Consider the following 15,613-nt stretch of genomic DNA (forward strand, 5'->3'; position numbering starts at 1 on the left):
ATGCCTAAAATTGTACTCAGTACTAGAGATGCAACAATGAGTACTATATAGTCAGTATCTTCTCTTAGTTACAGACACACAAGGCAATTTTCAGGTAAATTTAAAAAGTGTGATAAACTCAAGTGATAAACAAATACAGAAAACTGTAGAGGCATGGGATAGAGGTGGGAGCTCACTTGCCCCAGCCTTGAGAGGTGGACCGGGTGGAAGGGAAGGAAGTTTTCCCGGAGGAGGTAATGGTTGGGCCTAACCTTAAAGGAGGCCCAGGAGTTAACCATGCAATGGGGAGAGTGAAGAGCGCTCAGGGCAGAGGAGATGGCATGGCCAACACACAGTGGGATCATCAGGGTGCTTCAGAGGACTGGCAGTTCTTTGTCCTTGGGGAATCAAAAGCAAGGCAGGTGGCCCGAGATGTGGCTGGAGAGGCAGCCAAGGTCGTTGTACATCACTTTAAAGCGTTTGGGTTTTCGACAGACCATTTTACCCAAGAGTGGCTTCGAAAATGTGCCGGCTTCCACTCAAGGCCAATAATCTGTCCTGATTTTCCCATATCTTGACAGCGCTTTCCCCGCGAGGTTCAGAGCACCTTGTTTTTGAGGGTGACCCCTAGCTGTCGCTATTGAACAGGTCTAGTTCCCCACGGCTCAGTGCCAAACGTAGGCCCCAGCAGCCGGGCGGAGTTACCGGACGCCGGAGTCCAGCCCCGCCTCTAGGTCAGTTCAGGGCCCTAAGCGATGACTCACTGGTAGGCACGCTGGTGTGCAGGTGGTGGCCGCCCTGGGGTAGAACCTGCTACGCACTGGGCAAGGAGATTGCGTGAAGCGTGGTACACCACCACATTCAGCCACGGGGTGGCGCTGCCACCCTGACGGCCCAAAGGGAGGCCGGCGAAGAGGCAAAGTCTTTCCTTAGGACAGCCTTGCTCTTTTGTGGTCCACGGTACTGTTCAAGGACGGTGTGAGGGAGCCCCTGACGCACACCACCCCAGCGGTCCCGGGGCAGCGAGTCGCTCAGCAGAGAGATGCTCGAACGCTCTGCCATTGTGTCCCTTGGGCCTCAGCCCCTCATTGTTAAGGGTCTTTTGGGCCAGTCCCCAGTTTCCACCCTCTGATTCCAGGTTATGCGGTGTACCAATGTGTCCTCCCCTAGGGTTGCTGTTTCCTATCATCCTTCCCAGAAAGCCTCCCCAAATCAGCCAGTGCTTATCTGGTACTTTTCCATCTTTTAAAAATTGATTTTTTGATATGCAGTCATGCATAGCATAATGATGTTTTGGTCAATGATGGACCGTATATACGATAGTGGTCCTATAAGATTATAATATTGTATTTTTACTGTACATTTTCTATGCTTAGATATGTTTAGATACACAAATATTTGCCATTGTGTTACAATTGCCTGCAGTATTCAGTATGGTAACATGTTGCACAGGTTTGTAGCGGAGGAGTATGGTAACATGTTGCACAGGTTTGTAGCCGAGGAGCGGAAGGTATACCATGCAGCCTAGGTGTGTGGTAGGTTCTATCAGCTAGGTATGTGTAAATACACTCTATGATGTTGGAACAATGATGGAGTCAACTGTGATGCATTTCTCCGGTCTTATCCCCGTTGTTAAGCCATGCATGACTGTACATTTACATAGTGAAATAATGGCTACAGTCAAGCAAGTTAACATATTCATCATCTCACATAGTCACCTTTTTTTTTATTGTGGTAAAAGTACGTAAAATCTACTCTGTTATTTCCAGTATATGATGCAATACTATTAACTATAGTCCTCGTGATGTTTCAGGAGTTAAAGATATGCCATTCTGGCATATTGACTATTTGAGTTAAGGGCACTTAAAAAACAGCAAGTGCAAGAAGATCACTCTGACCTTTGAGCTGTTTCTTAAAAGCAGATGACATTCTCATGGGAAAGACATCCTCCCTGTAGTAGGAAAAAAAAAGGAACAGTCTTATCATCAAGGATGAAAAGCTGAAGCCAAGAGAAGTCTGTACAAACAAACCTTGTTAAACTAACCCTTATCTTCCTAGTTGCATCTCTACCCAATTAAATACCCTAGCCCAAGCCACTTGCCTTATCACATTTCACAGTGTGCTATTCTTTGTCAAATTCAGTATACTGAGTTTGTAACTGACTCTAACTGCTTCTTTGGGTCTTTATTTCCTTATGAGGTTCTCCTGTGCCATGTAAAATTTCTATTAAATAAATTTGTTTGCTTGTCTTCTGTTAATCTGTCTTATATCAGTTTAATTCTTGGGCTCAGCCAGGACTCTCTGAGAATGGAGGTGGAGTGTTGCTGCCCCTGTATTGTGCATTAGATCTCTAGGCTTATTTATTTTACATAACTGAAACTTTGTGCCCTTTGACCGCTGTCTCCCCATCATCCCTGTACCCCAACCACCTTTCTACTCTCTGTTTCTATATATTCAAGTTTTTCTTTTTTTTTTAAGTGAGATAATGCAATATTTTTCTTTCTGTATCTGACTTACTGGAGCTCACCCTAAGCCAAGGGAAGGTTTGTCCCATAACTCACGTCCCAAAGGACTAATTAAAAGCATAACATATGCTGACTTCTTTCTCTAATACAACTTTAGAGCCATAGCCTCCAAAAGGGGACGTGCAGGAGAACTGCTAGGATGGGCAGAATATTGGAATTTCTATTTAATTAATTTAATTTAATTTTTAAAATGTTTTATTTTTATTTCACCTAATATGTACACATAGTTATATAATTTTACTTAGTGAAATGTTCATGTTTTAGGTTCCAAGAACTTGGCCAAACTTGAACTCTGGAGAGAAGCGAAATTCACTCCCTAGCTCTGGAAAGGGGAATTTGGTAGAAGACGGATCTCATCCTTCCAATTTCTTCCCCTCAGGTAGTTTTCTGTATATGGAAAAGAACGGAGCTTAAAATTATTACGTGTTGACAATTCTACTTAAGAACTTAGGAGACTATCATTTCCTCAAATTAATGTGGCAGTTTCTTGATTGAAGAATTATACTTTTAATTTTCCTGGCTGCCTTCTTAGAAACAAATACACATTTTTAGTACAGGCAACTTTTATTGTTTCATTGCCTCTAAGTTAAAACATATTTGCTTTATAATAGTTCACAGTGTTTCAGAGTAAAATAGTTTGTCATTTTCGACCATAAAGGAGGCAGACTCTAAAACAAAACAAAACATGCTTTTAGAATCCATTCAAGCTGTCAGCATCATCAACACAGTAAGAGCAGCCAAATAGCACCATAAATATATTTGTCAACCCTTGGAGCCTACTAATAACAGGTATATATTACCTAGATATATGGTAGCTCCAGGGGTGTGCTCAAAAGAGGCAGCCCATGTGCTTGGGCTATTTTTCACAATGAGAATCAGCCAGTCACGTCCTGTCCCATTGTTTATTATGTATTTATGTCTTCTCCTCAAAGAGACCAGAGCCTGCTTCACAGGCCACACTGAGAACAGGCTGTGCCCTGACCTGCTCATTCCCATTATTGAGATCAATCCAGCAGTGAACATACCTGTAAATAATTTTATGAAAAGTATAGCAGGATTCTCTGTTCCAGTGGTTATAGACAATGGGATTGACAATCAAATTTGCATGTGACAAGAGAATGATCATCTTCCTTGCCCACTTGGGCTTATCTTTAGCCTGAGCTAGCTGAAAAAGAGTGACACAGTCCATGGTGCGCACTGGTAGTGAGCACAGAGCAAACATCCCCACCATCACAGCCAGCGACTTGGCTGTGTATATCTCCCACTGGAGGGTGGTCCTTGAGTGGTCCATCAGCTCCGTGTACTAAAGCTGCCTGCGGTCACTGTGAAGAACTTGATGGAGATCAGTCACATTATGAGCAGTGGGGGCAGGACTTACCCCCCAAAACTGAAATATACCATGTAACTCATGGGTACTGCATTCTAAAACAGACACTTCACAAGGCAGCAGCTTTCATTCATGGTTCCATCCCAGGGCTCCATGCAGTTATTAGAGGTACTGTCTTTACTGTTCCACTCCAGGAATGGGGTCAGTCCAATGCCAAAGGCAAGGACCCAGAGGACAGCAGTAACCCCTCTTGTTTGGGTCCCAGTGACTAAACTTCTATGCCTGAGCCGACTGTGGCTGGTCAGGTACCTGTTGATGGCCATGGACAGGAGGCTGAAGATGGAGCTCTGTGTGAGCACAAGCATGAAGCAGGCAAGAAAGAGGTGGCTGTGGAAGTCAGTGCAGAACCCAGGCTGATGATGATGGCAAAGGGGAAGGCGAACAGCCCCACGGCCACATCAGGGAAGCCAGGAAGGAGTTGGTGGACAACCGCAGTGCACTTGGCATGCCAGCCCTAACACCACGAACGGGTGTGCCCTGCACCTCCAGCAGCATGGCCCGGCCAGCCAGGCTCCAGGCCTCATCTACCTGGGCCCATGGCCCATCTACTAGGGCCTCATCTACCATGAGCCTCACATGGGACAGTTGTGTGTGCCCACAGTACGCGTCTGCCAGCCGCATCTCTCTATTTATTTTTAGCTTGTCCTTTTAAGATTTCAATTTCTGCCTATGTTTTATGCTAGCAAATATTATATGCATATATTAAATAAATAGTAACTATATATCTATTAGAAGCACATATGCTTAATCATTTTTTTCCATCTTGGGGATCTTTTGAATTCCCCAAGTGTAATCATGTTTTAATAATGAAGTATGCGATCAAAAGCTTTGGAGAACCCTCCTCTAGAGAGTCTTTGATCCAGTCATCCTTTGAAGTTTGCCGTGGACTATGCTCTGGGGTGGGTTTCACATGCTGGCCCAGAGTGGTCCAGCCAAGGAGAAAGGTCCTGTCAGTGTGGAGAATAGTAGCACAGCAGCTCTGGAGAGGGACTTGTTGGTGAGGGGGGACTTAACTGTCCTTGAGAAGGAGATGTCTGGAAGAGCAACTTGGATGTCTGTCCCCTGTGCCAATGTGTGCTCCTCCTCTGAGGTTACCTCCTCAGGGCTCCCTCCTACTGATATCTAGGCCTTTTCATGACATTCTTTACTGAAGAGAGGGAATCACAATTTGTCAAAGGGAAATTTGCAGATGTGGGAGGCCTAGGATTTCCTCCAGCATAGGTAGAACTGTGGTGCCCAAGTAGTACCTTCCAAATGGTCAGTGTGAGTGGATGCTGTCAGCATGCTTAGGAGGCTGATGTCTTCAGACCTGTGTCCTTCTGCTCTGACTGTATCTCCCTGCTTCTCTGGTGATTTATACTTATGACAAACACTATTGGTTGCTGAATAGAACCACAGTTTTGTTTGGCGTGGCAATGTGCCCAGTTGAAAGCTCCATTTCTCAGCCTCCCCTGAAGGGAACAGTGGCCACATGCCATGGCTGTGGGCCGTGAGATGTAAGCTGAAGTCTTTGGATGGGGCTTCCCAGTGTGCTCATTATCAGGGGTCAGAGTCAGCTGGTGTGCATCCTGTACCCTTCACCTTCCTCCTTCTCTTGCCAGAAACACTGAGTGATGCTGAGGGTGGGGCCACTGTCTTGTGAACATCCAGCAACAAGGAGGAGGATGGAGAGCTGAGTGGAAAGACAGAAGGAGCCCAGGTCCCCGAAGGCCCTAGTCAGCTCCACCCAGACTTTTTGTTAGGAGAGGAAAATAAGTCTCTGCCTGATTCAGCCAGCCACTGTCAGACAGTTGGATTTTCTGTTACTCCCAGGGGAATGCAGTGCTAACAAACCTGAAAGTCATGACTGCAGGTCTCACTGACACCTTGGTCGAGGCTGTTGACTTCATGCAGGATGCTGACGCCCTTAGAATGGAAGAGTGTGAGCATCCCATGTCTTCAGGAGCCCTTGCTGCCTCTCCTTCCCTGGCAATTGTATTATAGAATGTAGATATCTTGTCACTGCTAGTCAGCTTGGCCACGCTTGCTGGCAGAAAAAAGAAAAAAGAAAAAACAAAAAACAGAAAACGCCAATTTGACTCATGTTATCAGAGTTTGATTTCAAGTCCTGGAGGAGGAGAGAGTGAACTGTCTCCTTAAGAATAACGAATTCTGTCAGGAATGTGGAAAGTGAAAGTCATGATGATGTGCTGGAGCCAGTACACAGGCTTGAGAGAGCCGGGGGTGTCCATCTCTTCCCAATCCACATGCCGTGATGTCCTGTTGGTGACTCGAAGTTGGCCACAGTAAGAGTCTTTACATCATAGATACAGGCAAATGCTACAAATCAGCAAATTAAGGCTTTGTTTCTTCTTTTTCTGGAGAGTTAGTTGTTAAACATTTGTCAGCACAGCCCTGGAAAAGACCAAAGGTTTCGTTTAATATTAACTCATAGATACTGGCTATTAGTTTTCATATCTTCTGCTCCCCTAATGCTATGGAGGGGTGAATAAGCCCAAAATTAGCAGAATCAGAGAAAAGCTGCTTTATCCTGAACACGGGCTGAAACCTTACAATATCTTTGGGCCTAAGAAGAACTCTTACATGTTCAGACTAAAGGCAAAAACTAATTTTAACTTGACTTTGGCTATCAATTTGTCACCTGACCATGTTTCTGTCTCTGCACTCATTTCCTCACCTCCTAATCAGCCCTCCCACTCCTGTCCTCTTGACAATCTGCAGGGCCTTGGCTTCTGCAAACCTGCCTTCTTCCTGTGTTTATGTGACCCTCAGAAGCTCCTGATTCTGGGTCTGGTACAACAGTTTATCACTTGCATCTAGATACCCCATGATCTTCTCTGGCCCACACGTATGTGCCAGGTGCTCCTCTAGGTGCTGGGGGCACACTGAACTAAACAGAAAAAACTCCTGTCCTCATGAAAGCAACATTCTAGCAGGGGGAATGTGGCAGATGGTACTTTCTAAAGATGGCCGCAGCAATTTTTAGCCCATCCATCCCACATGCTTTTCTTACAATGTGACAATGACAGTCCTCCATCAACAGGTGGGGTCTGTATTCCTTTTCCTTGAAATGAGGTGCATCTTCAGAAGTGCTTCGACCAAAAGTGTATGGTCAGTCCTGAAAGGCAATATAGCTTCTGCCTGGCTCTTTCTCTTGGGACACTTGCCTTAGGAGATCTCAAGTCCTCCAAGCAGTCTGGCAACCCTAAAGCTGCCATTCCAAGTGACCATGTGGAGAGATCACACAAAGATGAGAGAGACTCCTGCTGTGCCCTCCCTGCTTAGCTCCAGGTGCCCAAGGAGCCAGGCACCTAAAGTGCCCTACCTGTTTCAGAGTCCAGATGTTCATGTCTTCCCAGGGCAGGCACAATCACGCTTTTAGGTGATTCTAGTTCCTGACCTTTGAGCCACCCAATCTTGCTGAGTGGAGCAGAAATTAACTATCCCTGCTGAGCCTGCTTAGACTACAGATTTGCAAGCGAAGCGAATGTCATTTTATGTTTTAAGCCACTGAGTTTTGGGATGATTTGTTATGTCACCATAGTAACTGGGACAAGGACAGATAATAAACAAGATAAATGACCAACAATATAGGTAATAATAAGTACTAAGGAGAAAAAACAAGCAGGGAAGGCAGACATAAAATTTCAGGGCAGGCCTGGCATGGTGGCTCATCCGTGTAATCCCGGCTCTTTGGGAGGCCAAGACGGGTAGATAGCTTGAGTTTACGAGTTTGAGAACAATCTGGGCAACATGGCAAAACCCCGTCTCTACAAAAAATACAAAAATTAGCCAGGCATGGTGGCACATGCCTGTGGTCCCATCTCTCTGGAGGCTGAGGTGGGAGGATTGCTTGAGCTCGGGAGGTAGAGGTTAGAGTGAACTGTGTCATGCCATGGCACTCCAGCCTGGGTGACAGAGAGAGACCCTGTCTCAAAAAACAAAACAAAAAGAACATTTCAGGGTGGGTTTGAAATTTTATTTAGGGTGGCTAAGGAATGCTTCATTGAAAAGGCAACCTAAAATTTTTTTTTTTTAATTTCCATAGGTTATTGGGGAACAGGTGGTGTTTGGTTTCATGAGTCAGTTCTTTAGTGGTGATTTGTGAGATTTTGGTGCACCCATCACCTGAGCAGTATACACTGAACCCAGTTTGTAGTATTTTATCCTTCACCCCCTTCCCACCCTATTCCCCTGAGCCCCCAAAGTCCGTTGTGTCATTCTAATGCCTTTGTATCCTCATAGGTTAGCTCCCACTTAGGAGAGAACATACGATGTTTGGTTTTCCATTCCTGAGTTACTTCACTTAGAATAATAGTCTCCAATCTCATCCAAGTTGCTGTGAATGCCATTAATTCATTCCTTTTGAAGGATGAGTAGTATTCCATTGTGTGTGTGTGTGTGTGTGTGTATATATATATATCACAGTTTCTTTATCCACTCGTTGACTGATGGGCATTTGGGTTGGTTCCACATTCCTGCAATTGGGAGTTGTGTTGCTATAAACATGCATGTGCAGATATCATTTTTGTATAATGACTTATTTTCCTCTGGGTAGACACCTAGTAGTGGAATTGCTGGATCAAATGGTAGTTCTACTTTTAGTTCTTTAAGGAATCTCCGCACTGTTTTCCATAGTGATTGCACTATCCTACATTCCCACCAGCAGTGTAGAAGTGTTCCCTCTTCACCGCATCCATGCCAATGTCTATTATTTTTTGATTTTTTTGATTATTTCTTGCAGGAGTAAGGTGGTATCACATTGTGATTTTGATTTGCATTTCCCTGATCATTAGATATGTTGAGCATTTTTTCTTTTTCTTTTTCTTTTTTTTGAGACAGAGTCTCGTTCTCTTGCCCAGGCTGGAGTGCAGTGGTGTGATCTCGGCTCACTGCAACCTCCACCCCCCAGGTTCAAGTGATTCTCCTGCCTCAGCCCACTGAGTAGCTGGGATTACAGATGCTGCCACCATGCCTGGCTAATTCTTGTATTTTTGGTAGAGATGGGGTTTCACCGTGTTGGCCAGGCTGGTCTTGAACTCCTGACCTCAGGTGATCTACCCAACTCAGCCTCCCAAAGTGCTGGGATTACAGGCATGAGCCACCATGCCTGGCTGATGTTGAGCATTTTATTCACATGTTTGTTGGCCATTTGTATATCTTCTTTTGAGAATTGTCTATTCATGTCCTTAGCCTAGGAAAAGGCAACTTTTTGAATGAATCTGAAGGAAGTAAGGCAGCTGGCCATGTGGTATAGAGAAGTAGAAACATATTTTGCATGCTCTGGAATAGATAGGAGGCCAAGCGAGGCCTCTTGGAGTGCTTGAGCAATGAGGGGAGAAGAGAAGGAGATGCCGTCTCAGAGCCAATGAGGACCCAGATCATGTAAGATTTTTAGGTCTCTGTAAGGACTTTGGCCTTTACTCAGAATGAATGGGATAATTATGGGTTTTGATGGAGGTATGACTTGATTCTGTTTTAATTAGATCACATTTGTATGTCAGGATTCCTGGAAGTAAAATTCTGAGTCAAGGAATATGTATCCCTTGCCTTGCTTCTCTTTGTGGCCCAAGATTATGATAATATTATAATCATAACTTATGATAACATCATAATCTTGGGCCACCAAGAGAAGCAGGGCAAGGGGTACATATCCCTGTATTAGGGATCCCTAATACAGGGATTAGGTTCCTAGGGCTGCCAAAGAAAGTACTTCCTCTATTAGGTTCCAAAGGCTGCCAAAGAAAGTACCACAAACGCAGTGGCTTGAAACAATAGAAATTTATTGATCCACAGTCCTGGGGGCTAGAATACTGAAATCAATTTGTTGACGGGGCCACACTTCTACTGCAGCCTGTAGGGGAGAGGGCTTCCTTGCCTCTTCTTGCTTCCTGATAGGGGTTTTCAAGCCTTGGTGTCCTTTGGCCTGCAGCTGCATCACTTGCATCTCTGCCTCTGTCATCACAAGGTGTTGTCCCTGTGTGTCTCTGCCTTTATGTGGCCTTCTTCTTAAAATGACACTAGTCATGTTGCTCACCTGAATCCAGTGCAACCTTGTCTTCACCTAAGTAATTATATCTGGAATGATCTATTTCCACATAAAATCATGTTCTGAGGTTTTAGGGATTAGTGACTTAATATGTCTTTTTTGGGGACACGGTTCAACTTGCAACACTGCCAGTTTGAGAATCACAGGTGTATTCCTTGGAAGAGAGCTGTTCCTAATTTTCTCAGGTCTTACAATAGTGCCTTATGCTAGTTAGCTTCCCCATTCCATTCACATGGAATCCACACATCCTCATTCCATGAGTGTGTGTGTGTGTGTGTGTGTATAACTTATTAACATAAATGGAATTATATTATGCATCTTTTTAAGCAACTTGTTTTATACACTTAACAGTATGCCTTGGAATTCCTTCCATGGATGTACATATAAATTGACTTGATCCCTTGTTACCATGACACAGTGATTTCATAATATTGAATTTAATTCCTATAATTTAAACATTTCCCTATAGGTAGACATTAAGGTTGTTTTCAATTGTCTTGGCTACTACAAATGTAATATTTGGTGAAGGAATTTCTTTGTGGGAAGAGGCTATTTTTGTTAAAAAAGATATTGCTGGATAGCCTCAAACTAGAGTCAGAATCAACTGTGCATAATAAATTTATGAGGGAGAAGAAGGAGGCTAGAGGCTGGATTCTCTGGGGGGTCAAAGTCAGATTAAGAGGGGAAGCTTAGAGGAAGCACTTTGAGGGCAACGTGGCCAAGGGGGATCTTTTGAGTTAAATGATGCATGATGCACACTGGGCTGGGCACGGTGGCTCATGCCTGTAATCCCAGCACTTTGGGAGGCTGAAATGGGAAGACTATTTGAGCTCAGGAGTTTGAGACCAACCTGGGCAACATAACAAGATCTCATCTCTACTAAAAATAATTTTTAAAAAATCAGCCCAGTCACGATGGCCCATGCCTGTAGTCCTAGCTCCTTGGGAGGCTAAGGCCAGAGGATTGCTTGAGCCGAGGAGTTCAAGGCTGCAGTGAAGCCATGATCATGCCACTGCACTCCAGCTTGGGTGACAGAGCAAGACCCTGTCTCAAAAAACAAACAAACAAACAAAAAACAAAACAAACAAACAAAAAAATGATGCACACTGAATGAATGTAAACTTAGTCTTCCTTCTCCCCTCTGAGATATGCTACCTTGCATATTGCAAACACTACCTTGCTTACTAATACTTTCAGTGAGAATATAGTTACTTTTGGAACCTACAAAGAGAAGCTGAATTTTTGTGTTAATGTGGGCGAGAAGTGAGTGATGCACATCTGGATTTCACGTAAGGATGTGAAAATGGACGTCCTTGGATGTATATTTTTGAGCTCGTGATAAAGTGAGCTAGGAAGGCTAGGTTCTTTTAAGTGGAACTAGTCCAAAGACAAGGGTCATTGTACTGCTGGTGCCACTGAAATTGGAACTTGGCTCCAGCTGCTGGAACCCCTGCCAGTCCTGAGAGATGAGACAGGTATTTAAGGGACAGGGGAGCCAGGTTAGGAACTGGATGAGGACCCCTGAGAGGACCTCTTAGGAAGGACTTGTTGAATGTTGGCTCCCTAAAAAAGACCACCAAAACAACCTGTTGATAAGGCAAAGCTGGAGTCTTGATGGAGTCTTAGTAGACTCTGAGAGTGGAGAGGGTAAAGTCAGGGTCTTTATGGGGCTTTGAAGTCTAGGTTAAGGCAAAACTTCAGCGTGGTGACTTTATTTGAATTGGATAAGGATTGTGATGCCATAGCTGGAGACTGGTGAACACAATGAAGCTGGGGTTTGGAACTAAGGGTTCCAAGCAGTCTTAAAGAGTAGCAGTCATTTGATGCTATCTGTTGAAAAATTCAGCACTTTTAAATGGGCTTGCAACATTTATCTTCGCGGACAAGAGTTTCTTGGAATAGTAAAGTCATGCTGATAAAGAGAATGGAATGTTAAAATCATGTTAATGAACACAATAAGCTATGTGGGTGTAGATGGTTTCAGTTCTCAGACCTACTTTTTGAGATCTTCCCCTTTGGATTCTGAAGAAAGTCTCATTTAGAAAGAGGTTTAACCTCTCCCCAAGCAAATTCTAACTCAGCTTTAATATTATCTCTACCCTTGAGTAAAGGAATTACTTCACTTCATCTCACTGTGAAGAAGGAGTCTCATTTCTACAAGAGACTGAAGGGTGTTAATCTGATTGATCAGAAACCAGGACATGTATTAAGCCACGTTGCAAGTGTGGGTGCTTTTCATGTCAGAAACCAGACTACATTTTTTGGCCCTTTTTGTTTTGTCTTGTTTTTGCACATGGATGCAGCCAGGTCTCTCCTGCTCCCTTGCACTGAGCATAGCCTTGGAAGGACCTCTAAGAAAAGTGCAGCCACATTAGCAGGCTCAAATCCAGCCCTTTGTCCATGTGGCTGGCAGGCTCAATAGATTCCAATATGTTCTGCTGCCCAGCCATTTAGATTCAGAGGTGGGAAAAGAAAATTTCCCCTGCACTTTTAGGCACATGTCTCATGTCCCAGCATTACTTACCATGGAAGCTGTATGTTTGGGAGTGTTGGGGTTCCTGATGGATATACTCCATTCATTTCTCCAGAACACTCTCTACCCTTTTCCATCTGCTCTGTACATGGGGAAGCTGACCTGTATGGTCTATACCTATCTGCTCCCTTGCCCCTCTGTTCAGCTAATGTGAAACGCTGGCCAGAGATCAGAGGGAGGGAAGAGCATGAGGTGAGGCTAGGGTGTTTTTTCCCCTAGACACCTCCTTCACAATCCTTGGTAGGCTGGCTGCATCTCTTTTTTTTTGAAATGGAGTCTCGCTCTGGCGCCAGGCTGGAGTGCAGTGGCACAGTCTCAGCTCACTGCAACCTCTGCCTCCCAGGTTCAAGTAATTCTCCTGCTTCAGCTTCCCAAGTAGCTGGGACTATAGGTGTGCACCACCACACCTAGCTAATTTTTGCATTTTTAGTAGAGACGGGGTTCCCCCATGTTGGTCAGGATGGTCTGAATCTCTTGACCTCGTGATCCACCCACCTCAGCCTCCCAAAGTGCTAGGATTACAGGCGTGAGCCACAGCGCCTGGCTGGTTGGCTGCATCTCTTAACTAAATGTTACAGCTCCTGCCATGTGGTGCTCTCCATACAGGTCTTCACATCTTGAGGTTTTGGTAACAGGTCTCTTCTCTTGTCCCTGTGGGCCTTACGGTGGAAACAGCTGCAACTAACCCTGAGATATCACGATCTTTTGTGATTTCCCTGTGCCTTGCCCCTTTTTTTTATTAAATGCTACTAAAATTACCCAATTTGAGGGTGTCATCTCTTACTTCTTGGGCCCTGATCAATATAGGGCTTTGCTGAGTTGTTCATCATGCTGATGTTTTGTTTCCCATTTAATCATAGTTAGGTGATGCCTAATAAGTGCTTACTAAATATTTGTTGAATGAGTAAATGTCTAAATGAGTGAGTGGCAGGATTTGAACTCCAACTCCCCCTCTCCAAACTTCCAATGCAGAGTTTAGTGTTCACATGTAAAGTACAGATGCTTGATGTCCTCTGAGAGCAGTAAACGGGCATTGGGTCTGTGGCTCAAGTTTCTGGGACCTCCATTTCTCTGGGTTTGCCCTAGTTCCTTATGCCTAGGTGTCTTCTTTCCCAGAGGAGCAATATGCAATAATATGAAGAATATCAGAAATACACAGAAAAGGTAAAGACACAATATTCCCCACCAAACAAAGATTAGGGTGATTTCTTCCACTCAGGAAGAGATAAAGAGTTCAGACCACAAAATAAGAAACAAATATTGAAAAATTTCATTTGTACAGTTTATGGTTTTAAAGAAACCATCCTGAATAAGCTCAAGTTATAGCTATCAGTTATGAATTTATAAAGTTTATGTGACCTTTATTATAATTAATATTGTATTAATCATCACATATTATTATATATAAGATATAAATTTAATATAACTCTGGTAATTATACCTATGTTTACTAACAATTTTACAACTGCTGGCTGCAGCGGTGCATGACATTCATTATTATTACATTTCCATTTTGCAAATGTTAGAGGAACTCCTTCCATTTGTCAGGTGTGACCCATGACTTGCATGTCTCTGGGGACACTCTGGGAAGATGTCTTCATAGATAAGAGCTCAGATAAACATGAGACAGAACAGTCCCAGAATCCCTCAGCATGCCCAGCCCTCAGGGAGTTCCTACTTGTTTATGAATCTGTCCATATTATAGCTCGTTGAGTAGAGAAATTCCAGGATCTTCCTGCATGGATTTCTGATCAGAAGAGTGGTCCAGAGTGAGCTGTCATAATACACTTCTTCTTGGCGCAGAGCTCCCCCTTTGATGATCTCCAGGGCACATTCCTCCTTTGGAGCTGCTTGCATATGGACTATCCCAGAAACTGCCTTCATGGCTGTTTCTATAGAATGACAAGGGAAGAGTAGGGTTATCCGACTAGGACAGTCTACATGATGGAAGGCCTGGAGACATCAACCACTTAGCTGTCAGGGGCTTTTGGCAGTGTTTGCTCTGCAAGCCTCACAGGCACTATAGGGAATACATGGAGAGACTGGGTATGTTAGAGTCTGTTGGGCAAAGAGCGGCCTTAGTGTTAATAGGGGCCTTGCCTTCCTGGATGGAGATCGGTGGGAGCAGTTAGAGGTGATTACTGGGGAGATCTGAATCATGCTTCTCTCTTGGGTATTTTGGTTGGAGGCGGAGAAGTAATATGGGGGAGCAGAATGAGGATAGAAGTCTCATAATGACTCAGTAGCTAATGGGAAGTGCCAGTGGGAAAAACCAGAGTGCTGTATGATAATGACTTACTGTCTTGTAAAAGGAAGAGATACACAAGAATACAGGCTTTTGCTCCCTTGTCACCACTTTCACTTCTCTCCCCTTCCAAGTTTTCATGTCCATCTTGCACAACTTCTCTCTCTCTCTCCATTCCTTTCTTGTTTCCCCCTGGGTCTCGGTCTCTCTCTCTATTTCTCTAACTGTTGCTCAATTACTCTTCAAAGAGCATTTTCTTTTAATATCTGCCACATGTTTTAGATAAACTTGTATTTGGACTTAACAGAAAAGTTGTAAAAATTGTAGGCCATACCCCCTTATATTCCACACCTGCTCCCCCTGGTTGCAACATCATACATAACCATTGTGCAATGATTTAGGACAGGTATAATAATAGAATTGATACGATATATTAACTAAACTACAGACCTTATTTTTTCACTAATGTTCTTTTTATGTTCCTGGATCTTATCCAGGATTCCACTTAGTAGTAATTTCTTCCCATTTTTCTTCCAATCTGTGACAGTTCTTCAGCCTTTCCTTGTCTCTGATGGCCTTGACACTTTTGAAGAATACTGACCAAATGTTTTATAAAATGTTCCTTGATTTGGTTTTGTTCATTGTTCTCTTATGATTGGAGTGGGGTCATGTATTTTGGAAAGAACACCACAAAAATGATGTTGTGTTCTTCTCAGCACATCACATCAAAGAGTTCATGATACCAGTGTGTCTTATTACTGGTGCTGCTTTTAAGAAACACAAACTTGTATTTTGATAAGTCTCATATAGAAACGTAATGGCCATTGAGTGTCCATGAGGACATAAGGTGTTCAGCAAAGGGTTAAGTGATGAATGTGGTGAGACCCAGCCACCT

General features: G+C 43.8%; 1 protein-coding gene and 1 pseudogene across 1 annotated transcript in view; both read right to left on the reverse strand.

Moving 5' to 3' along the window:
- Positions 1-1,464: 1,464 nt before the first annotated feature.
- On the reverse strand, positions 1,465-13,303 carry LOC103783778 (adenosine receptor A2b-like; annotated as a pseudogene).
- HSD11B1 (hydroxysteroid 11-beta dehydrogenase 1) overlaps positions 9,658-15,613 on the reverse strand; it is a 53,115-nt gene continuing 47,159 nt past the window's right edge. The window contains exon 7 of the mRNA XM_034945951.4: positions 9,658-14,365. Coding sequence (XP_034801842.1) covers positions 14,148-14,365 — 218 coding nt within the window. The 3' untranslated portion in view covers positions 9,658-14,147. The remainder of the gene's footprint in view (positions 14,366-15,613) is intronic.

The sequence above is a fragment of the Pan paniscus genome, chromosome 1, assembly GCF_029289425.2.
Source record: "Pan paniscus chromosome 1, NHGRI_mPanPan1-v2.0_pri, whole genome shotgun sequence".
Lineage (NCBI taxonomy): Eukaryota > Metazoa > Chordata > Mammalia > Primates > Hominidae > Pan > Pan paniscus.